Here is a 26353-nt window from a genome sequence, read left to right on the forward strand (position 1 = left end):
CACTGGGGGAAATTCGCATTTAACTTTTATGTGATACAGTTTTTTCTGTTAATAAAATAGTCACACCTGCTCTTACCCGTCCTCCCTTTTTACCAAGATATTATATTAATATGTGAAACCATTTCGTAAACCAGTTTGAGCAATATCTGGTTATTAGGTATTATTATTCAGTTCCTTAAAGCGCAGCTTTCTTGCTTCTCTTGAACTTTCTTAGTGTTATTATAGACTGGGTTCCCTAAGAGGAGTAGTCATGGCTTTTTCTCTGGGTGTTTTCCCAACCTTATCTGGCCCATGTTTTCATGAGAGTTTTATGTTTTCTTATTCAAGGACTTCTTTTGAAAAATCCCCAACAAACGACAAGTAATGCAGTCAAACTCATGTTGGCTAATTACTAAAAGGCAACTATGAATTAGAGGAAAATTCTGTATTACCAAACATTATTTTAAAGTATATTGTTTCTTGGAAGTTCACTGTTTTACCTGAATGAGTTATATCTCATTTAATAGATTTGCTTGCAAGACGAGCAAATAATGGTTTCTAAGTATCGATTTTTCAAATTCAAATAGGGTTTCTTAACAATATAAAATTTGTCACAAATTCCAATTTGTTTAATTTTCTTACCTTATAATCTTTTATATAAAGATAACAAAATGCTAAATTCCAACAGTTGGACAAATTAAATGAGAATACAACTTAAAAGTTTTCTGTCATTATTAAAGATAGAGATCTTATGGAAGGCATCAGAATATATTGAGACCATACCAGTGCCTACACGTAATAAGTGCTCAATAAATATTTGTCAGGTGAGTATAGGAATTATTATTATTTTTCCAAGCATGCCATTAAGAAGGCAGTGGATACCTGAAGAGAGTACCAGCAGCGTTATCCATCCTCCCTATTGTTCTCTTCAATTGTTACAGCAGATGAGCTTTAAATCTTATTTTTGGGTTAGCCCTAGAGATTCTACAATTTTTCTCCATACATATTACCCTTTAGCACACAATAACTTGAGTCCAGAATACTTACTTACATCGCTATACAGATTAGGACATTGGGGCTTTGAGTGATCATATGACTTTCCCCAAGACACTTGATGAGAAAGTAGCGAAGCTAAAGATGCTACTTAGCTCCTCTGAGAGCCATATCCTATGCTTTCTTCCCCTATGTGGCTCTTTTTATTCTTTAATAGAATGCTGGAAAGATGTGTGAGTGACAAAATCCGTGTATGGAAGGTGTCGCAAAGATGTATGCATACAATAAAAGTCAGGTACTTAACTATCCTAATACAAACTATTTTTGTAAAGCTATAAGCTTTTTGGATCAGAGTAATTATTATGCTCAATCATTTGTTAATCATCATGATGAATATATTCTTTTCTATGTATTTATTTGCCTTTGTAGCTTATTTGTAAGAAGCATGTGAGGCTGCTTAACTAAGAGCAGTTAAATTCTATTTATAATGTAAATGATAAAAATATGCATAGTTTCTAAAGCTTTCCACATCCATTATCACCCTTAATCCTCATAATAGCCCCCTAGAGTAGCTGGAAGTGATATAATAGTGGGTGGAAATGAAGACAATATTCAGATTGAACATGTCAACCAAGTTGTTAGTGCAATTGTCTCCTATTTTGTGATGCAGAAGTGGAAACTAAAAAAAAAAAAAGAAAAAAAAGAAAAAAGAAAGAAACAGACTGAATGCTAAGAAATAACATGTGATTGGGAATGTTGTTCATTGCTTCTTTCAGTAAACCACAGAAAGATAACAAAGGCTACTGCGCCCAGTACAGAGGAGAAGTGTGTAATGCTGTACTGGCAAAAGATGCTCTTGTTTTCTTCAACAATTCCTATGTGGACCCTGAGGAGGCCCAAGAACTATTGGTCCACACGGCCTGGAATGAACTGAAAGCACTGAGTCCAGTCTGCCGGCCGGCTGCAGAGGCTTTGCTGTGTAACCATATCTTCCAAGAATGCAACCCTGGAGTAGTACCTACTCCTATACCCATTTGCAGGTAAAATTAAAAATAATTAAATAAATAGGAAAACGTATTTGTCTGTCTGCAAACAGGAAGGGTTTTCAAGAGAGGAAGTTGTCATGTGCAATAATAAAGGCAAAACGTGACTTTTGTCCAACTAGAAGGTAATTATTGGACAAAATTCCTACCAGGTAAATCTACCACTGATATCTTATAATACAAGGCCTCTGAACTTCTAGAAAATGTCATAAAAGGTATGTTTTCTTGTCCTTGTTATTGTTTGTATTATCATATTCATAAATATCCCTGCTTTCTATGAAACAAAAAGAAATCCTAAACTAACACGGACTTCATTAGTAAGCCAAGATAGAGAAGGGAAAATAAAACTACATTTCAAGTGTTTCAGCATTATTTGCCATTAAATGTGAGATCATGGTCAGTATTTCAGAATATTACTTTATACTGTATGCTATATGTATATTACTTTAAAATACATTCCACCCAATATTCTAATTTAAGTACTGGCACTCTTGTCTCATATGGGGGGAGGGAAGAAGTAGATTCTTAAAAACCCCCATACTCTTTAAACACTGAAATTCATAAATCCATGTTCAATAGAATTATCTTTGCCTTTATTTACGTCTTATGTAGAAAAGACAGGACTCAATCTGGCTTTTGAGACAAATAGAACAAAGTTCAAATACTGTTTGTACCACTTTGTTATGCGATCTTGGCTAAAGTTCAGTGTCCTCATCTGCAAAATAGAGTTGAGAGGATTAAAGGATAAATTGCACTCATGGTTTATATTAGAAACTGGATCCATATTGTTTTCTTTTGATGAAAACTACCAACACAGTACATTCCTACTTCTGTTTTGATAAAACCAGGAACTATTTAAACACTGAAATCATTTTAGCACATTCTCTATTTACCAAAAAGGACTATGAGGTCATTAAAATAGGGGCTCTATGCCTCAACTTACTGCAGATTTTGAGGGTTTGGAGACATTGTAAAAGTAATATAATTTGTTGTTTCCTCACCTAATAAGATTATATTTTCATCAAGCGTGACATCTAAGTATCTCTCAAGGAACACCCAACGTTAAAATTGAATTGTATCTTTGGATGATAGCACAAATTAATTGATTAACTTTCCAACATTTATGTCCTAGATCAGTTCACATGCATGGGCCACAAATGTTCCTTTTAAGATTGAAAATAATTTACCCTTTTTGTGTTTTTAGAAAAAACATCTCTTTCATTGAGATTTCAAATTTATAAAGTAGCATAGTCAATTATCTTCTAAATGTATACGTCATTTGTAGTGTACTTAAAATTTATTTTTCCTAATTCCAATTGTCATTTAGATAAGTATTTTTTATCTGAAAGTTGTTTCTATTTTTTTAAATCCTTGTAGTTAAACATTTTATTTGAATTGGGGTCAGGAAATATAGTCTAAATTTTTTACATTTTTATATTTTATTGAGGTTTTGTTTTCTCTGATATATAATTTTTTTTGCTAAATCTAATTTATTTTATTTTTTTTAATTAAAGTTTATTGGGGTGACAGTTGTTAGTAAAGTTACATAAATTTCAGATATACATTTCTGTGTTACATCCTCTATGAATCACCTTGTGTGTTCACCACCCAGAGTCAGTTCTCCTTCCATCACCATATATTTGATCCCTTTTACCCTCGTCTACCACCCTCCTCCTCTCTTACCCTCTGGTAACCACTAAACTATTGTCCATGTCTATGAGTTTTTGTTTCTCATTTGCTTGTCTTGTTCTTTTGTTGTTTTTGGTTTATACACTACATATCAGTGATATCATATGGTTCTCTGCTTTTTCTGTCTGACTTACTTCGCTTAGCATTATAATCTCAAGATCCATCCATGTTGTCACAAATGGTCCTATTTCATCTTTTCTTACCGCTGAATAGTATTCCATTGTGTATATATACCACAATTTCTTTATAATTAATAATTGTAAAAAATCAGACATTTGAAAAAAAAAGTCTCTGCTTTTAAGGTACAAAATTTATATGTAAATATTAGTGTCAATAATTAAATTGTCCAGTTCTTTCTGCTCTTAAGTGAGTTTTATCTGCTTGATTCAACAGTTCAATAGTGATGCAGTAAACACTTTTTTTTCCTAAGAATGAATTCCTTGCAATTCTGCCAACTTCAACTTTTTACACCAATACATTTGAACTAACATTGGGCTTACTGTCAATAACTAGTAAGGTTACTCTTCAGATGTTCTCATTTTATTCTTCCTTCTTTTTTTGCTATGTCTTTTACAATACTTTTGTTTGCCTTTATCCTTCAAAGTGGTTACAAAATCTTAAACAATTTTATATTCTACTTCTAGTTATTTCTGAGATTTTTAAAAGCATACTATTGCTCATGGTTTTCTAATCATAAACAGTCATTCAATAATTTCCATGCCACTTTCCATGAATGGCAAGGAATTTCAATTATTCAACAAATACTTACTGAGCTCTTACTGGGCTTCAAGGACTTTTCTAGGGTTATTTGTCCATGGCACTTACATTCTAGCAGAAGACAATGTGCAAGAGGCATAATAAAAAACCGTGATACTTCCTTAGAAGGTGTTAAGTGTCATAAAAAGAGAAAAAACAAACACCAGAGTAATGAAGATCAGGAGTACCAAGGGGTAGGGGGGAGTTGTAATTTTAAAATAGGGTGCTGAGTGAGGGTAGGCCTAATTAATAGAGCATAATTTTACTGAGTTCTCCACACTTGCTTTTTGAAACATTATCTGAATTTATAAACCAGGTTAGTATTATTTTATTCGATTGTGTTTATTTTCGGCTTTTACATTTGATTGCATAACCACATATACAAGTACCTAGAGGAGCTCTCTCTGTTACCTTATCCCTCCCTGATGCTCACTGTCATTTGTTTCATAGGAAAATCTGTCTTTTTCTTAAATTCTCAGTTTTGATTCATCTCCTGTTTTGCTGAAATAGGTGTTTTTTAGATTATGTTAAAAAAATTTTTTCCTGTAATTCTTATATGTATGTGGATTTGACAGGGTATTTAAGTCTTGTGTTACATTCAATTTTCCTCAAAATTCTATACACTCTCACCAATTATTTTTTGTTTATGTTTTAATGAAGAACACAGAAGGTAATCCTGAATTTTGCTCTTTTACAGTGAATATTTTTCTCTTGCCTGATGGTGGGAAGATTATTACCTTAATCCTTCAGATGCAAAATATTTATAAAATTCATCTGGGAGTCGATCTCTTTTCATTATTTTCTTTCTTATAAGTTATATATATATAAAATAATGGAAAATATGCTTTAATCATCAGGTTTATTGCTCTTTTTATCTTAAGAATGTTTTCTTATAGATCTTTGAGTATTTTTCTATTTTATGTGCTCCAGTTGTCTTGTTGGGACACATTATTATTTGCAGTTGGTTGTGTTATTATTTATATTGCTTACTCCACCCTCTCAGTTATCTCTTCACATATCATCTACCTTTCATTCTTTCTTCTACATTCAGTTAGGACTTCTAAAGTTTTCCTCTATTATTTATTCAGTTTCTTATAACACCATTTCTTTGTAATTTTCGGTGAAGATTTCAAGTCTTTAATGTTGGTTTCACTTCTTTGTGGTCTTTATTTTCTTCAGTTATTACCACATTCAAGTTAACGTACTCTTCAATCTATTGTCCGTTTCATCCTGATTTTTTGCCTTGTGAAAAACTCTTTTACAGAGGGCCTGCTTTAATGCATGCCAACGAAAACAAAGCAAAACAACAACAACAACAAAACATTTTTCTCATGTGTTTTTCCATGTAGAATAAAATATAATTTTCCCAGGTATTTGCTTCCTCCACATAATGTGGGCTACAGAATTTTTTTTCTTATGTCCCATGTTGATTTTTGTACAGTTTAACTGTGTTGTCTAAACGCAGAAGGCTGTGCTGTGTGCTCAAGGGTGGGACCCAGGCACAATAAGAAGCAAGTTAAGCAACACTCTGCTAGTTCTTCAGCTTCTCAGAAGCTTGGAAAGCCCCATTGCTCCACCTTCCCTTGTAGACATAGGAAGAATTCGAAATCCTATTGTTATACTCATGACCCCCTGTATCCCATCACAATTGTGTGCACAGCCCTTTAATCTACACGTCTAATTGGCCCATACTGGCAAGCAATTACCTGGGAAAGCAGTAGTGTAAGCATGGGTATTAAAAAAAGACACCATTGTGGCATACACACACACGCACACACACACACAGACACAAACACACTCACAACACACTCACTCACACACTCACAGACACAGACACACACTCACACACACTCACACACACTCACATACACACACACTCACACACACACTCACACACACTCACACACACGCACAATTTCCTCCTCTCTATATCCTTCAGATAGTGAATGAACAACATCACTATTATTATCGTTAACTTCTTTAATTATCTTCAATCCTCTTATTATTAACCCCAAGTATCTTAGTTTGGAGTTAACCATGTTTCGCCTATGTAGTCTATCTTATTTTCTATAAGATAAGCTGGAACAAATATTAATCCACACAATTCTAATTAGTCCACAATTGTAATTCTGAAGAATCCACACAGTTCTTCAGCCTCTTCACTCATAATACAGCATATGAATGAATAGAACAGATTCATGTTCCAATAGGCATTACTCTGGTTTTCTCACATGGAAGCACACACGGCAATGGCACAGGACTTGGCTTCTCCAAAGCTAGGACAGGGTAAGGACACAAATGCTCTCCTACAACCTGTCAGGAAAGTGGTGCTGCTCTGTTTGGAAGACACATCATGCCAAGGGCCCTGTGCATTAACCCCGAGATCACAGGAAAATCTCCCAGGCTGGGCACTGATTGACAAGGATCCGTGACTTTTTGTGTGTGTGTTTTTAAAACTGTGTACCTTGTTTCTGTACCTTTGTAGCTATTTTAATATAAAGTTGAGAGAAGACAGATTAGGGATTCCTAACCTAATACCTTTTTAATTTAAAAGTTCTACTTTTTTCCCAAAGGAAAAAAAAATACTTTACATGTAATCTTACTTTTCAAAAGTAGCGTAGCATTAATTATGTTTTAAAAGCAAAACAAGATAGCCTTTTATCTCACAGAGTGATACCACATATTCATAAAGTCTCACATTATTTACAATAAAACAGTCCTTTCAAAAATCATGTTGCAAGAACAACGTACTCTGATGATGTTTTGAACATACCGAGTTTAGGCTCGGCCACAATTTTGGTTTTAACATGTCATGATTCATCAAGTTTTGTTCTCCATAAATTATTTTAGAGAATACTGCCTGGCAGTGAAGGAACTCTTCTGTGTGAAAGAATGGCTGGCGATGGAAGAAAAGAACCGCAGAGCAATCTACAGATCTGGGATGCATGTGCTGTCCATGCCAGATTGCAGCACGCTCCCCAGCATGCACCGGGACCCGTTGGCCTGTACCAGACTGCCATATTTAGGTAACAGTTCTCTCAAGAGTTTGGAGGTTAAGAGAAATTTACTGTTTTTGAAGAAACTAAGTTGTGAACTTAAATCTCCTAATTTTTCTAGACATTTCTAATTGTTTTTCCGAGCTCTGCCTCCCTCAGACATCTAATAACAGATTTCTAGTGCTCTCCTTATTGCATAGGTTAGCATAAGGATTTACTTCATTTGTTCTCAAAGAAATAGAGCACTTTTAACTGCTGCTTGAGATGTTACCTTGTTTTCTCAGGGGACTATTATGAGAGCTTGTAACATTTTCTGGAACTGTGCAGAGAAATGGCTAAGAAACTTCTTGTACTTTGTCAGAGGAATGGAATAAAGTCCTCTTTCTTAGCCAACGAAGCAGATTTTTAAGCATGCAAAAATAAGCCACATGTTTGAAAATGCTGATCTCACAAAACAAAGCTGAATGGCTGCATGTTGCTTTAATGAACTTTGTAAGGAGCTCTAACAGCTAGCTGGTTTAACTTCAAAGACGCAATCCTTTCACATTCGAATGCAAAGAACGTTTTCCAGTTGCATATTAAAGAGCTGAAAGAAGTTGCAGTTCTTAGCACTCTCTCACAGAATACATGAGATACATGGATGCTCATTTAAAACACATTTTTATCCTTTCCCCTTCAGATTATAAAAAGGAAAACCTAACAAGTAAGTAATTTTGTTTGTGCCCTTGAAACCTTATGTGTATGTAAATGGATTCATGCATGCGTATGTACACTCATACTGAATAACGTCCAGAACAGACTGTATACCTCCTCTCAAAGGCTCGCCACCGTATCACCCAGGGTAGAACATGAAGGGAGATCATTTGAGATCACACTTTATAGCTTCTAATTAGGCCATGGAGAGCACCACATTTAGCGAATTACACAAATATCTCCTACCTCAAGGTTATTAGCTTGCTTGATCCCTTATATGGCTATAAAATTAGCCAGATTGAAAGTGTCACCTTCTGACTTTGCATTCGTGATTTTTGTATCATCGAATTCTTTCGAGTGAAAACAAATGTCTGTTTCTTCATTGAGCCAATTCACAATCTTCATTTGTGACAACAGATCCTACTTTTAGAAGATAGCTGTTCTTTAAGACAGCTAATTTCTAATATAAAGCTTACAGGGACAAATCAAAAGGGTAGTCTCAAAATTCCTAGAAAGAATTCAAGAAGTTTGCTTGAAAAGGGATGTCCTAGAACCTAACCTGTATCAAGTAGTGCTTTAACCTACCAGAATCCAGAAATCTTCAGAATGATATTAGAAGAGGTTTTCATGTCAGTTAACTGCCCTTAATTTGAGTGTTCTAAGGCTTATTTGCTTCCTGTGATACATATTCCAGCCTAATAGCCTCTGAACTTGGCTAAATGCCAGGTTTTACCAGCTTACTTAAAGGATGAATACTTAGAGTTATTAAAAAGAAAGGATACTATTGGTTGCAAATGAATCACTCAGAGTTCATAAACAACAGTTATGAAAAAGTAAAAAAAATCTATTATTCTGGAAGCCTGTCAAATTGTTATTCCCAAATTGAAGGAATTAAAAAGAAATCTTTCTATTCTTTGTCATATAAGCAGCCAAACTTTACTTTGATTGGACTTTTAATTGATGACTGGGGTCACTGTTATCCTTCAATTGTTTACTTATTCATCCATGCATGTGTCCATTGAGGGTTACTATGAGGGAAGGTGCTGACATTTAATCCTAGATTAGACAGGAACAACAGGCACAAAAAACATCCATATTTCTGTCTTTCACACCAATTGTAAGGATAGAAGTATAAATTAGCTATAATAAACTCATTTCCTATTCTTGAAAAACAGCTTTATGAAATCTTTTGTACATATAAGAAAATGAACTCCAAATGATCATTTTGTCTGAACATGTCAGGGGAATGTCTAAGAGTGTGCTCCCTGAGTTAAATTCAATTATTGTTATTAAAGAAATTGGCATAAGCTCTTCAGGTAGGTCAACAGTTGAACAAAGAAGGCATCCCCATTAGGTAGCGTTCCATATTCTACGGGGGTGTGTAAAGCTCTCATGTATTTCTTGAAGAGTTTCTTGATTCTGAGTAAACGCTAAAGGATATTACCAGTTCACTTTGAAGGGTGCTGGAAGATTTTTGTAAAAGTCATTCGTTTATCTTTTGTATTATTTCTTTCTTGCTTGGACACAGACGAGAATTTCAGGAGTTTTCATTTTATAAGTTCTCTTGCTGAAGTGAAATATCTTTTTGAGCACTTAATTCCTCTGTACTATTTACACTATTTGTCTGCTTAGCAGGCATTTCACTATTCCTGAATTCCTGAAATCTCTGGGCCCCATATAGTTTATGTCTTTCCTCAGATGGGTTTAGGTGACAGAGTCTCTGAATCCTTGCCTATCTTCAGAATCACTATCTTTTACCTGGAGAGTCGAAAGCTGTATTATCCAGATACAGAATTCTTGAGTGACATTTCTTCTCTCTCAGTAGTCTAGATATATGATCTCACTCTTTTTTTACTTCTAATTTTGAAAATGAGTTGTCTGCATCTGGTTACTTTTTTCCTATAAGTACTTTGTTCTTTCTGTCCAGAGAGAAACATAAAATTTCTCTTTATCCTTGTTATCTATATGGTAGAAATCCCGTGTAATGCTGTGTTACTAAACATCTCTTCCAACTCCACATTCAGGACTTCATATTGATAGCTTAAAATCAACCATGGGGGGTATATTTATACCGTGGAAGTCAAGCTGCAGCTGGGTGATCTTTCTAAAGCAAAAAGCCGATCACGCTGCTCCATTGTTTAAAACCCTCAATGAATCTCTCCATTTACTGTAGGGCAAAGTCCAAACTACTTAACTTGGTATAAAAGGCCTTTTATGATCGACACCTGACATCTGCAGCCTTACCTATAGATACTCCCAGCTCAACAATGAAATCTTAAGTGTGTTCTTAGAAAGGCATCACAACTGCTTGGTTCCTGCCCTGGTCCATGTTATTCCTTCCTTATAGAATACTATCTCCCTGCCCTGGCTCCACCCGACTCCTTCCCCTTTTCTACACACACACATAGATACACCTTCAACTGGTTATTGCCTACTCACCCTGTACATTTACCTTAGTTACTGACTCTAGAAAACTTATCCAGTATGCCTAGACCTAGAGCTGGGCTGCCTCTGGGTGTTCACAAGCATCCTGTTCTTACCATTCTTGAAACACTTTTTACATTTTACTGTAATTATCTGTTTACTAATTGTTTCCCAGTTAAATTCTTTAACACAAAAACCTGTCATGTCCACCACAGTATTCTTGATATGTAACAATCAACATTAATTTAATGAATACAGTAATGTGTGGATGAATGAGTTAATGAAACACTCCTGATGTTCAGAGGAAAAGGATAAAGAGATAAAATTGATGAGGAGAAAAGTTTAAAAGGAAAGAAACTGGAGATCCAAACTGATCATTTGAATTCAAACATATAACTAGTCACTCTAAGGAAGACCAGCGTAAATAAATCAGAAACTATAATCAAGGAATAACAGAGCAAAACTATCCTTAGAGGAAAAGTAATTAAATCCATAAAGCAAAATTATTGTTCAAACTATGCCAATTCTTGTATTTTGAAAACAAATCTTACTAAGTCACCATGGATTTTTCTTTTACTATGCCATCGAACTCTATTTTCTGATATTTTTGAGAAAAATTACTCCTATATTTACTAATGAGATTATACTACCCATTTATGAATTACATTACATTCCCTCGCATGTTAAATATGGTATGAATTGCTCTGTAAAATCCAGATATAAAAATAGCTACTTCTTCCCTTTTTTTCATGATTGCTCCTACTTTATTATTAGCAGCAAGTTCCACTCTCCAATTTAAGGCCCCCTCCCCACCTAGCTTGGATTGATCTTTAAAAGATTTTGGATGATTCAGTCCGAAGAAAATAAGATCGACTTTCAAATCAATCAAAGAGGAACCTGGGAATTCTGTTTAAGTCCACCATTTCTGTGACACGTGATGAGAAATGCTGTCATTGGTTCCGCACAGATGTCTTACTGCTGTGCTGGTGTTCTTCCAGTTCCAGATGCCACTTGAGTCACAGTAATGACCAAACTTGGTCTCCACAGGCTTCAAAACCACTTTCTTAACAATAGGTGCTCCGGAAAGAATCACTGTGTCCTTCTAGGCTAAGCAGTCATACGTGGGCACCCCTTGTAATCTCTGCTTTTACAGTGTCCTATTTCACATGGCTTTAGGCACCTACTTTAATAAAAGATTTCTTTTGACTTTGTAATGTTTTATATTAATATATTTCCTTATATTAAATCACTGTTCTCTTACCATATTGCAGTCAATTGCTAATCATTCACTTAGGATCTTTTAAATCTATGTTCAATAATCTATGAATGTGCTTTTCTTTTGTGCTAACATTGTTAGGTTGTGACATTTGTATTCTAATAATGTCCTAAAATAATTTATTTTTTTTTCTCTTACTGGAACAGACTATAAAATTTTAAAATGTTATCTCTGCCAAGACCAAAAGAATGTATCCATAATTCCATAATGACTTTTAAATTCCTACTTATAGCTATATTCAGATTTTCTAATTCTTTAAATTTGGTAATTAACATAATTTTCCTTAAGATTTTGAAAATGTAATTGCATAATTTTTTTTTGCTGGACTTTGACTCATGTCATAATTTCTTTATCATTCCTAATTTGTATGCTTGTGCCTTTCTTATGGTTTAAAATTAAAATTCTTCTGATTAGATTACTTAATATTTATAAGACCAACTATTCATCTATTTTTTAAGTTGATCGTTTGTGGTATGTGTATTCTAACTTATTAATTTCTGCTTGTTTATGACTGTTACTTTATCATCTATTTTCCTTTGTTTTCTGTAATTTTTGTTTCCTTTCTAAAGTCTTGAGTTAAATGTTTAGTTCCTTCACCTTTATTATTTTTAGCTAATGGAAAGAAATAACACTATGAGTTTATCATTCAGCACAGCTTTGGCCAAATTCCATACACACAGTTAGCAAGTTATTTTCTAATCTATGACTGTGGCTACCTTTTACTCATTGATTGAAAAGATACTCAATTTTTTTTCTTTTTTGGATTTTATTTAATCTATTGTTAATTGCATTTTGGTCAAAGAATAGATCTGCATAATTTCTACTTTTTTGAGTTTTATTGAGATTTACCGTTGTGGCCTGAGAAGATATCATATCTGTCAGTATTCCACAAATGTTTGAAAATAAGTCTATTCTCTCTTTTTAGTATACAAAGTTCATTCTTTACTATGAAAACATTCTTATTGATTATATAATTAAAATACTCTGTATTCATATTTTTGTCTTTATTCAATTAAAAGGATTTAAAATATAATTAATATGGTTGTTTCAATAGATACACAACGGACTTTGCACTCTACAGAGTGATGCATCTTTTGGTTTCCAGCAGGAATGCAGATTTTACCTTGTTTTGATATTGCATTGACCTTTTCAATAGGAATTTGGCCAAAGTTCAGCTGTTAGACAAACTAACTTCTGCTCAATTGTGTCTCAATATTTCCATTTTTCATTTTCTCCCATAAACTTTACTCTATTTGTAAATCAACAGTAAATGTGTCTAAAAGCTCAGCTGTAGACAATACTGACTTCAATATTTAATTTCATGAAGATATTTATTTAATAACTTAATTTCCATGATTGGTTTTGGGTTTTAAATAATATGATGCAATGTAAAGAGCACTAACCCAGGATATGTATTTGTTGTGGGGGAAAAAAATGGTTTTTTTCCTCTGAGTCTCATCTTTAAAATTCCATGATTCTATAAGCTGGATTTACTGACAATTGGACCTCACTGGATTCTTACAATGGGACTTTACAGACATATAACCCGAGAGAATCTGATACATAACAACCTATTCTTAAAATTAAATTTAGTTTACTGATTGCTTGAATACAAAAATTGCATCTTAAAAGTTTAAGAAAGAATGAAAAGAATTATTGTTTCCTTTCAGCATTCCCACCAATGACGTCCTCAAAGCCAAGTGTGGACATTCCAAATTTGCCTTCCTCCTCCTCCTCCTCCTTCTCTGTTTCACCTACATACTCCATGACTGTAATAGTCTCCATCATGTCCAGCTTTGCAGTATTTGCGCTTCTTACCATAACTACCCTTTATTGTTGCCGAAGAAGAAAACAGTGGAAGAATAATAAAAGGTGAGATTCTAGTTTAAGCTAGTCACATGTAGTAATGTTTTAAAGTCTACATATTTGATATTGGAATTGGGGATAAGAAAAGGAATACTTATAACACTACCAGTCTCTTTATGACATCCATTGCATTGCTTTAAAATTAGGCATCCTCACCATGATCTTTAGAAATATCGATAACTTTTTGCATAGGATCACATGTCCTACGGTTCATTTTTCACAGCAGAGAGTATCTAAACAATAATTTGGAAGAATATGGCTATTCCTGCTTGCCATCTCCCCCCACATCTCCATTGCCACTGCTAGATCGGATAGTGACAGAATCCCTGAGGAAATGTGACTTTTGATTCTAGACCAAACAAAATAGTTCAACGCTCTAAAACTGAAGGATCTTTGGCTGCTCAGTGACTTATTTGTTTCCTTCTAAATGACTTATCTCTTTAGAACCTAAGTCTGAGTACAAAGATCTCACCTGGTTCTAAACTCGTTACTGACCATATCTGTTTTAACCTGCAGAGAATCAGCGGCAGTAACCCTCACTACTCTTCCTTCTGAGCTCCTGCTAGACAGACTTCATCCCAACCCCATGTACCAAAGGATGCCACTCCTTCTGAACCCCAAATTGCTCAGCCTGGAGTATCCAAGGAATAACATTGAATATGTGAGAGATATCGGAGAGGGAGCATTTGGAAGGGTCTTTCAAGCGAGGTAATTTTACTCTTGTAAAACATCTCTCCTACTGAAATATGTTGTGTCTGAAAAGTTACCAGACCATGACATTGATGTCTATGCAGTATGTATCACAGTTATTATTAAATTAGTTCATCTTTAGTGTCATTCACCTGATTTGTACTGAGTATTATACTTTGAATCTAAATAATTTCCCTCTCTGCTGAAAAATAGGGTTGTGTACATGAAGAGAATCTTTATTTGTAGAGTATTCAAATTCCAAGCACTTAGCAACATTTGATCATCTTTCCTTTTCATAAAAGCATTTTGTCGTACATTTTTAATCATAATTTCTCGCACTTGTTCTTAGGAAATAACTCTCACATTTACTTCTTCTCCATTTTCTATCACTATATTCTCCACTTTATTTAAAGTTTACCTTGTACTAATGTTTCCATTGAAGAACTCAGAGCCTGATGTGTGTAGATATTAAATATGAGTTGGTGTTCATAGAATGGCAACATAGAAAAGGAAAAATAATGCAAAAATGTCAGAAAACAATACGCTCAAGAGATGAATATGTATTAGGGCCAACATTAGCCCTTTGTGTGAATTGGGATAAAATACCCTCTCTGCATCGATGTAGCTCCACAGACACAGAGCGGGGCCAGAGAATGTGGACACCAATTGTCACTTTGTCCTAGTGCTGTTGAGTAGAACACAACTTTATGTGCTCTCAAGGTGGTCCTGCTATGAAGTTTACATGACTAATGAAAACCTAACACAAATCCTTACTGAAAACCAAAAATATGCAAGGTATCATTTTAGGTGCTTTGAGAATATAAAGGTGAATAAGTTATGGTCCCTGCCTTCCAGGAATTTAGATTCTGGCCAAAGATTAAGGGGTTAAGATGGTAATGGTAATCCCATTGGGTCTGTGCACTTTTAAATACTGTAATTTATAAGTAATGCATTTTTCAAACTTAACCTATGTTGAAAGTAGCCCTAGTGATTTTTCTTAACTGGAATCAAGGAATTTTAAGTACAATCTACTACTATTGGCATTTTTCTTTGATTCTGTGGCTCTAAGAAAGGCTGCGTACATGGGGGGATGTATATGTGTGGGTAGATATAATGTGACTATGTATAATATTCCTGATCTTTGATTTCTTTCTAAATAAATGTACCCCTCAGGGCTCCGGGCTTACTTCCCTATGAACCTTTTACTATGGTGGCAGTGAAGATGCTCAAAGAAGAAGCTTCAGCAGACATGCAAGCAGATTTTCAAAGGGAAGCAGCCCTCATGGCAGAATTTGATAATCCAAACATTGTGAAACTCTTAGGTATGAAAATATAAGTGAAGAAATTTATGTATCAGAAAACAGAGGCTTTCCAAGGTTTTCATAGTTCATTTATGCTTTCCTCACTCCTTGATCAGGGAGATGTGTCTCTTCCTTTCCATATAATATTTTCTGTGTCAAGGAGTGGAACATTTCATTAAATCACCTCAGTTCAAGAAAATTGGGGTTTTTAAATTTCTCAGAGAAATATGTTGTCATTTCATTAATTTTTCTCTCTAGTAGATATAAATATACTGATAGCTAAAGTCCCTGGAATTAAAAACTAACCCTAAAATAAATAAGCCAAGTTAATAGTATTCTTCATTTCTCTTCATTTCCCTTCCTGAACAGAGACATCTAATTATTACCTGAAAAAAATAATAGATCTAATAATGTATTTTTTATGGTGACGTAAATTTGTGCCTAAATGATCTAATATTACAAGTTGCCCATTTTCCCTCTCAACAGTAGCAAGATTTTAAGATTTGCAAATGTGCTCCTGACACTAAATCTGAGTCTATTTGTATTAACATTCTGTCCTTTCTAAAATGAACATAGTAAAACCTAAGTTTCAGAATGGTTTACTGCAGCAACCTTGAAAACTTCATCTAAGATTTTGGATTGTTTTTTGGATTGTTTTTCTCCTTTCCAAATTTCATACATCTTCCATTATTATCCTACTTCAGTGAACTACAATGTTTCCCTGAAAATAAGACCTAACCAGAAAACAAGCCCTAATGCGTCTTTTGGAGCAAAAATTAATATAAAAACCAGTCTTATTTTCGGGGCAATTTGGTATTAGGTAGGGCTGCTATGTCTCCCGTTCTTACCATATTTCCCCGAAAATAAGACGGTCTTATATTAATTTTTGCTCCAAAAGATGTATTAGGGCTTCTTTTCCAGTTAGGTCTTATTTTCAGGGAAACAGGGTAGTAGAAACACAGAGGAATTACGTTATATACTCAAAGCAAACATCCATTCATAAATTCATTCTCTAAACATTGAATACTTGCTCCGCCAGACATGTGGCAGGTTTGCAGAATTTAAAGAAGAAGACATGACCTCTTACTTTCAATGTGCTAAAACATTGTGGGGGAAACTTCAAATAAATGAATGATTATAATATAGGATAGTAGGTACTATGTTGAAGGACGATAAAAGGAAAATCTGATCCTGGAAGGGTCGGGAGCTAAGTAACCCTAGAAGGAGTGATAAACAAGCTGCATCTTAAAAGGTAAATAAAAGATGTTTACCATTTGACTGTGATGCTGTCAACAGAAAAACCAGTTCCCCATATTTTCTGATCTGGTCATTTGCTTTTGGAGTGCTCTTTCCAGTGGGTCACTTTCGAAACCCAGCCTAACAAAGGATGTTATTTTGGTTCCAGGTGTGTGTGCTGTGGGGAAACCCATGTGCCTGCTGTTTGAATACATGGCCTATGGAGACCTCAATGAATTCCTCCGCAGCATGTCTCCCCACACCGTGTGCAGCCTCAGTCACAGCGACTTGTCCATGAGGGCTCAGGTCTCCAGCCCAGGACCCCCGCCCCTCTCCTGTGCTGAGCAGCTTTGCATCGCCAGGCAGGTAGCCGCTGGCATGGCTTACCTCTCAGAGCGTAAGTTTGTCCACCGGGATTTAGCCACCAGAAACTGCCTCGTGGGTGAAAACATGGTGGTGAAAATTGCCGACTTTGGCCTCTCTAGGAACATCTACTCAGCAGATTACTACAAAGCTAATGAAAACGATGCTATCCCTATTCGCTGGATGCCACCTGAGTCCATTTTCTATAACCGCTACACCACAGAGTCTGATGTGTGGGCCTACGGTGTGGTCCTGTGGGAGATCTTCTCCTATGGCCTGCAGCCCTACTATGGGATGGCCCATGAGGAGGTCATTTACTATGTGCGCGATGGCAACATTCTGTCCTGCCCTGAGAATTGCCCCCTGGAGCTGTACAATCTAATGCGACTGTGTTGGAGCAAGCTGCCTGCAGACAGACCTAGTTTCGCCAGTATTCACCGAATTCTAGAACGCATGTGTGAGAGGGCAGAAGGAACTGTGAGTGTCTAAGGGTCAAAGATGTGCAAAGAAAACACTGCCATGTCTCTCAGGCTCTGTGAGCCGGAAGAATCCAATGCCAGAAGCCCATCAAGAACCACATAGGAAAGAATAATAGTAGACATGAGTAGCATGTGGTTTGTTTCTTGAGAAAAGCAAAGACAGTGCAGAACTGACCTATTGAAAGTTGATGATTGGAAACACAGGCTAGGAACTATGTCAGATAACCAGAGACAACTACTCTTCCTCATGGGGAAAGTTTGTATTACATATTGTACTGGAAAGAATGTCATCTGTTCAGTTCCTGAAATAGCTGGCTGCAGAGTAAGAGTCTGCTGTATTAAATTTTAATATAATTGAAATGTGATACAGAACTTCATTTTTAATAGAGTTAATTCCTGTCCATTATGAAAGTGGTATAGCTTCATGTAAGATATTTAACTAAAGCACAGAAAACAAAAGAGAGAAACCATTCATTGTCTCCCCACCCAAAGAGGAGTGTTGGTTTTTTATTGAATTTCTTTCTTGCATTTAATGCATTCTTTTATATTTGTCTATATAATCTACAGAGTTATGTTTTACTTTATTGATAGGGCATTTGTAAGGAATAAAATGACAAGTCAGCAAGGCACTATTCTTACTGTGATTTTTAGTTCCCTGTTCTGTCTTTGTGCTTCTTCTCCTTTAGAAGTTTCTGCTTTGTATGCACTTGTCATGAATTTAATCTGCTTATTTTATTCCTACAGTTTTTCTGGAAAATGTTTTTGTGTCTTACTAGTTTACCCTTTTCTTTGAAAAATTTATTATTACTTTTTCCTTTGCTTTAATCTTTATTTCTTTCTCTTTCCAGGACTTTCTGTCCTTTTTTTCAGTTATTTACCTATTTTTTTCCTTTTATTCATATATACGATAAGCATTCTGGCCAAAATAATTTTTTAAATAATATTGTGGACTGATATGTATATATACCTTTTGCAAATATTACCATTTTCTTCTGTATTTACTTTTAAAGCCACACATTTCAAATTTGTCATTCTTTCATTTTATTGCCCCAGTCTATTAAATCTCTTAAAACATGGTTTATAACATGGGGTTTCACAAGATGGCCCTGTGGCTTTGATTTATTTCAAACGTGATATTTTTGTGCCTTCTGACAGTTTTTCCTTTTAGAAACCAATTGAATAGGCAGTAGAATTAATACAGTGTTGCTTACCAACTTTCTGCATGACAATCTATCTTTTCACATTTTGTAATTCTAAAAAAAAATATCTGGAACTCAGATTCCTGGTGCACAAGATTTCTCAGGGGAGCTCTACACAATGTATCTTATCTCTAAGTCCCACATGAGTGATAAGAGTATGAATGCAAATTCTCCTGAAAAGCTCATAAACAAGGAAGAGAAAAATAGCAGTTTACTTTGTAACTGTTTAGTTGAAACTAATCGGAGGTTATGCCGTGGAGAAACAGTCTGAATTCTTAAAAGTAGAATTTCAACTGTCTGCAGGAAGGCTCCACCTAAAATCTCCAAATCTGCCTTCATGCAACAACTTGTCATTTTTGCTGGTAAACCTCCCATTTCTTATTCATAATCACTCAGGCAAACAAGACAAAAACAGAAATTACCCAAGACTTTGTCCCTTTCTTCACCCCTGATGTTTTCTCAATTTTACTTTCTAAAACCCTCCTGTCATGTTCCCTCCCCTTAACCTGACTGCCTGTTTCTGATGCTCCATCACTGCCTACCTACCTATTACCTAATCTTCCTCCCTTTTCAGGCCAGAGCAGATTCCATGGGTTATGACAATGGAAGGACATGTTTAGTCACAGTTCTGACTCATAAACAGGGAATTAGGAAATGAGGATTGAGACCTAGAGAGATGCGTTAGGAAACTCATGACTGTAAGTCCAAACTGAGAGTCATCCAAGGAGCTAGATGGTTGCAGCATGAGTCCAAAACAGAGAGCTGTGAGGCCAACAAAGCAGACCCATTGAAGAGGCCCACCAGCGAGTCTAGAACTCTCATGTAAGTATTCATGGCATACTGTTAATATAAATAGCTCACATACATGTGTCACATATGCTCTGCAAATTTCAAAGATGTCTTCAGGTTTCCTCAGCGGACAGAGTTTTATTACAAAAAGAGAGGCAATGGAAGTCAGGCCAATGGGAAAAGCTAGGGCAGAAAGGCAGGCCAGAAGAGTTCCTCATAGTGCGTACATGTGGCTTGTGCTGCCGATATCATGTTACCCTCAGGACCGGGCTTCCACAGGCCCAGTGTTATTGTCTGCCACTTGGAGCTCATCTCTGCTTCTCTCCCCGCAGCTGAATAACGGCCCTGACTTTTCTGTCTCTTCCTCATGGCTTCTACAGCCTTACGGATTCTCTGTCTGGGTGTTTTTCAGGCTCTGGTATTCAAGATCCCAAAGCAAAAGAAAAAGAAAAAATGAAATGTAGGTAAACCCAGCGAGTGAGCGGACAAGCAAGCAAGGAGATATTACGTAACCATTTGACTTTATTAAATACTTAAAGTAATTGACAACTACAATAACAAGTAGGACTCCCATGATAGGAATAGTTGTAACAAAAATAATACTATCAATAGCATTTATTGAATGCTTACTGTGTCCATTCTAAGGACTCTAAATATATTAACTTAAACCGCACAACCACCCTGTGCTGTTGATACTATCATTATGCCCACATTTCAGGTGAGCAAACAGGCACAGAGAGATTGTGTAACTGGCCCAAGCACACAAAGGAACAGAGCCTAGTTTATGACCAAAAGAGGCTGAACTCTCAAGCATCATACTGTGGGGCTTCCGTTCGTTAGAGAGGGAACAACTGAACCTCCATGACTGTGGAGGTGATTTGTAAGTTGTACGTAGCTTCAGAGCACACACTATATACTCCTTGCACTATTAATTTCTGACCCCAGTCTTTTTATTGAATAGCACAAAAGTTGTAGCATGGTCAATGTAATCAGAAAGTCAAATAGATGCCATGTTTACTTTTCTGTTAACTCCAAATGCATTTTCTAGTTATGTTAAGATCTCTGTCTTATTTCCTTAGTGCTCACCTGAAGGCTCTGTATCTCTGGAACGTGGACCCATTATTTACCAGTATTGCTTTCTTGTTTAAATAAAGAATTTTTTTCCCCACTGTTACATCATTTTATAAATTCATAAAGAGAGATGAGAGAGAGACGTACTCACAAATGCCACTGTTAACAAGTGTCAGGACCGGCATCAGTGAGATACCAACAAGACAGTTTAAGTGGTAGAATGGCAAGAGTACCAGCGTATATAGCACGTAGCACCCAAAAACCCTTTCCCTGGTATTGTGAAAAAGCAGAAAAAGAACCCTTGTTTTCACTCTGCAGTATATTGTGAATCTCTTCCATGTCATGAAATAGTCTTCAAAAAGTCCAGTTTGGTTTCTGAATGATATTCCATTTTATGGCTACCCCAAAACTTAATCTCTTATTTTTTTTTTTAACATTTGAGGTTTTTGTCTAATTTTCACTGTTATAAATGATACTGTACCAATCATCCTTACTTGCACATGCCTGTAATTATTTCCTATGGAAATTCTGAGAAAGAGAATGTCTGGGCCAAATGCCATGCACAGCATGAAGGCTTTCGTTCCGTATTGTCAGGTCTGTAGAAAGGGTGTTCTCATCTCTGCATTGTACAACAGATCCCACAGCCCTAGCCATTTGCTGTCAGAGAGAATTAATTCTCTATTTTCAAGAAACCTTTTGACTATCTAGTTATAGAAAAAGATTATCTCATTTTAATTTCACTTTTTAAATTACTAGTGAGTTTGAACTTTGCTTTTGCCTAGGTCATTGGTGGTTTTCATTTGGGGAACCATCTACAGCCCATTTTTCTATTGTGTCGTTCATTTTCTAATTGATTTAGAACACTCATTTTAAAAAGGAATATTAAACGTGTGTCGCACTTCACACAAAGGAGAAAACACATACGTACTTTTACCTGAAAAGAACATTTACAGTTGACCCTTGAACAACATGGGCTTGAACTGCATGGGTTCACTTATACACGGATTTTTTTCAATAAATACTGTTTTCAGTCAATGGCGGGGAGTCCACAGATTCAGAGGGCTGACTGTATGCATTGATTTCATATCCACAGAGTTTGGTGTCTGCAAGGGGTCCTGGAATCAATCCCCTGCAGATACTGAGGCACAACTGAAGCTTTTTGGGAAGTCAAAAGTTATATGCAAATTTTCATCTGTGTGTGTGTGGGTCGGTGCCCCTAACCCACGTTATTCAAGGGTCAACTGTACATTTTTATTGCAAAACCAATACTTGTCTATTTTTTGAAAACAAAAAAATAACAAATGATAATATATAATAATAATATATACAATGTATAATAAAGAAACCAAAAAAACACCAATCAGTGGTAACTAACATTAGCATCAAAATAAATATTCCTTCAGCCTTTATCCAATAGGTAAGTAGATAGGGAGGTAAATAGATGACAGATAGATAATTTTAAACACAAGATCAGATTGTTTCAAACTTTGCTTTTATCACTGAATGTATAAATATCTTCCATATCATGTATTCATGCACATCATTTTTGATGGCTGAATAGTATTCTATTACATGGACATACCTATTCATTTAACTATTATTCTATTGCTGGACATTTGGTTTATTTCTATTTTTCATTAGAGAAAAATATAATGTTTTGGTAATTAATCCTGTTGCTTAATTTTGTGAGCATCTATCTTAAGTAGTGAGTTCTTTAGATATAACTCCTAGAAATGGAATTTCTAGATCAAAGAGTATATACACTCTGTATTGAGAAACTACCTTCCTGAATTATTTTATCACTGTATACATCTTTCAGTCAAATGAGTTGATTCTTTACACCTCACCAAGACTGAGTGTTAGCCTTTCAATCATTGCCAATATAATAGCTTAAATTTTTCAGTTTGTAACTTATGCTTACATTTCTTTAAATAAGGTGAAAATTTTTTCAATGTTTTGGAGACAATTGACTTACTCTGTGATTTGCCTCCTACTGCTATTTTTCTATTGGATGTTATCTTTTTCTTGTTGCCTTGTCAAAGCACTTTATATACTAAGGAGTGAAATTTTGTCATACATGTTTTACCTACTTTTATCATGTTAAAAATGTACTCTTCTTTTTGTCTTTTACTATAAGATTTTATTCGTCAGGAAAGAATGCTGAATTTCCAATCTATTGAAATGATTATGGCTTTTTCCTTAATCGATGTTTTAATATGTAGAAATGTATGAATTGATTTCCTAGTGTTGAAATAGCTTTATATTCTGAGAATAATCTCTCTTTGGGTATGTCCCATCAATGTTGTAATTTACTACAAAATCTGTTTTCTTAACAATTATTTGCATCAATATTTATAAATTCATGAAATTAAAAGTGTATCACTTCTCTGTTAGTGTCAGCATTATGATAGTTTCAAAAACTTAGGAGTTTCTTTCTCAATGATCTTGATTCATTTATTTTTAAATAATTGTTATTATTTATAAAAGCAATATACACACATGGATTTTTTTTAATGTTCTAAGAAGGGTACAAATAAAAGTTCTCCTCTTCCTGTTCACCTCTAGTCTCAACCAAAGTACAAACCACTTTACCCATTTCTGGTTTCAGTTCTTCTGGTGATTACCAATGTAATTCTAACAAATATGCTTATATCTCTTTCTGAATTATCAATTGAAAGAGGTATGTAATAGCTCCCTTCATAAAATGTGGGCAGTTTAGAACACTTTTACTCAAACTGTCCCTGTCCATTTCCTGAGATATGTTAGTTATTATTATCAGTTATATTGTTTATCATTAGAGCTTTAAAAAATATACTTAAATAGAGGTTATCCATTGCTTCTGGACTAGGTAAAATACAGTTAGAACTCTGATGCTTCCTGCTACAACTTTTATCCTTTCCCCTACACTATACATCAGTCAGTTGTATACCTATTTCTATGCTGTCAGGATCCGTAATATTTGCATTTTGTTTTGCAAAAATTTAGGATTTGAATATTGACTATAGGTTGATTCTACTTATGAAACAAAAAACAAAATACCTACAATCATATTATGTAAATATTTATGCATTGCCAAATAAATCCTGGTATTCAATTATTTTAATTTGATAATATATTTTTAATCTCCATTACGTTTTTTATTTCCTCTATTTTATGGATGAAATATTTACAACATCACAGAATTTTTATGTTCTCTTCTGTTTATTACATTATTTTTTCTTTCTCTTTATTCTATCTCTCCTCTTTTTTGTTTTTGTTTTCCGTAAGTGCCTAGCGATCTTTGATTTACCATATATAATACAAATGAAGAGTTGTTTTGATTTATATTGGTATATTCGTATTGATTCTTATTGGAGTGGGGTTCCTTTGCAGTTTTGTTGTAGTGTTTATACATCAGGGCCTCTCTTCAATAGGGATGGTATAGGCAGGCTGTGTTAGAACCCCTAAGATTGCCAACACCACGAAACACTCTACTCTGAGCATATAATACTTTGGTATATTTCACTCCTGGAGACAGCTGTTATTCTTTCATTCTTTCCATCCCCTGTGAGAATCTAATGCTCTCCCCATATTCTACCCTGCCTCCCTACCTAGATGTAATACTCCCACCACAGGCCCTTCCCAAGCCAATCTTCTAATCTATTCAGAGAACATTGTGTGGAGCCTCAGCTGGTGGTGAAGCCTTTTGGTGCACCTGTTCCATATACAGGCCTCTCATTGGCCACCCTGACTGACAACCCACAGCACATCCCTGCTCTTGGCTGACTCAGAGCCTGGAGTCCTCATTCCTGTGAAATCACTTCCCACCTCCCCTGTAAGCTCACTCATGTGTACTATAGGCAGCAGTTTACATTTCCTGTGTCCTGCATCATTCATGAGTAAGAACATTAAGATACTTTCTGCTTTCCAAATATTTGTCAAAGTCATGGCACTTTGATGGGTTTCGGCATGCACATAGATTTATTCTTATTCACATACATTTACTGTCACATCTGTGAAATTGTGGGGAGGAAAGGAAAAGGTCTGTTTACAATTTTGATCAAGAAGCCTCTCTGGAATAGTTCAAATAGCTAGCAATTATCTGCTCACTCATCCTTAATCTTCTCTGTTGGTTCTTTCTATCCTCCTTCTTTCTCCCAACCTTTTAATATTGGAACATGCTGCACACAGCTCAATCCTTGGGCAGCATGTCCTCTTTCACCTATCCTCTTCCTTAGTGATCTCATCCAGTTGAAGGGCTATAAATACTACTTGTGTACTGAAATTTTTGTCTTTAATTCAAACCTCTCTTCCCAGCTTCTTACTCATATTTCTAGCTACCTATTATAGATGAAGCTTCAAATTCTCCTCACGAGAGCCAGGTGCCATTTAAATGCTTGATCTAGGAGCCAAGCTGAAAACTGCTTCACAGCCTGGGGTTGCCTTTCATGTAAGGGAGGAGTCTCAGAGCCTCTCCACTTAGCGTGCTGGTGCTGCTGACTTAGGTTCTTCTTCTCAAGAGTGCAGACTGCTTCTAATGCCCTCTCCCATTCGCATTACAGCTGGCAGAAGGTCACCAGTTTTTTGCATGTTGCTGTCCCCCATTCCTGATTTGCAGCACTGATGTAGGTGCTTCCTTTTTAACATGGTCGACGTGTCAATCTGTGAGAATTGGAGAGGGAAACTTGATGCCGTGCTCATTCTTTAACCAACATCTTCCTTATTGTGGGCAGGATTCAATCTGTCCTTGTGGATTCAAATCTTTACAACAAACCTATTTCAGGTCACCACGTTTTTACTGTTTCAGGTCTGTGTAAGTAGCACAGTCACCAAGATACATGCACTTAAAAGTCTTTACTTTGGTACAGATCACCATAGAAACAATGGCACCTCTCACTGAGTGGCTTGCAGTGCTGTGAGTCATTACATGTACGGAAGGGTCAAAAGCTATATCAGTAGGCAAGACTCACAGGCGTGAGGGTCTGATTAAAATCAAAAGGCTTGTTTTGTTTTTGTAAACAAAGCTGGATGGATGTGTGTCTAGACGTTTGGTTGCTTCTAAAAGATCATACCGTCTGAGTATGAAGCAAAATAAAGGTGAGGAAAAATAATGACACAACTTCTAAACCTTTACATGTCTTCCTTACTGAGTCCCTCTTTATTAAAAACTTGTAAGAGATTCAAAAGGCAGGAGTTTTTTCTTATAAACTTCATCATCATACCTATAATTACACAAGTAGCCATCATGACTCTTCTTTCAAACCACAGCCTCTGGAGAGTATACGCCATATTTAGAATTTTGCCCATAAGAGGAGAAACCACCTGGACTAAGGTTATGTCAGAGAGATGCTAACCACACACACAAAAATAAAAAAATAAAAAAAAAATAACAGACTTAGATATACACCCTCATTTTCTGGGTGTGCTCTTAACTATTTAGAGCTGTGATTAAAATTAGAAGTGCTGGCATAACACTGCTTTCTGACTTTCCTTTTTAGCAATGTTGCTTAGTATAATGCTCCTACTACTTC

At 35.6% G+C, this 26353-nt stretch overlaps 1 protein-coding gene across 6 annotated transcripts in view; it reads left to right on the forward strand.

Moving 5' to 3' along the window:
* Positions 1-18276, forward strand: part of MUSK (muscle associated receptor tyrosine kinase) — an 85734-nt gene extending 67458 nt beyond the window's left edge. For 4 of the 6 annotated variants that reach the window (XM_033123395.1, XM_033123396.1, XM_033123397.1 and 1 more), the window contains 7 exons: positions 1749-2012; positions 7311-7486; positions 8136-8159; positions 13520-13721; positions 14232-14423; positions 15579-15727; positions 17112-18276. In XM_033123395.1, the coding sequence (XP_032979286.1) occupies positions 1749-2012; positions 7311-7486; positions 8136-8159; positions 13520-13721; positions 14232-14423; positions 15579-15727; positions 17112-17794 (1690 nt within the window). In that variant the 3' untranslated portion in view covers positions 17795-18276. The remainder of the gene's footprint in view (positions 1-1748; positions 2013-7310; positions 7487-8135; positions 8160-13519; positions 13722-14231; positions 14424-15578; positions 15728-17111) is intronic. The other 2 variants (XM_033123392.1, XM_033123394.1) reach the window with 1 other exon arrangement.
* The last annotated feature ends 8077 nt before the right edge of the window (positions 18277-26353 follow it).

Source organism: Rhinolophus ferrumequinum, chromosome 12 (genome assembly GCF_004115265.2).
Source record: "Rhinolophus ferrumequinum isolate MPI-CBG mRhiFer1 chromosome 12, mRhiFer1_v1.p, whole genome shotgun sequence".
Taxonomy (NCBI): Eukaryota; Metazoa; Chordata; class Mammalia; order Chiroptera; family Rhinolophidae; genus Rhinolophus; species Rhinolophus ferrumequinum.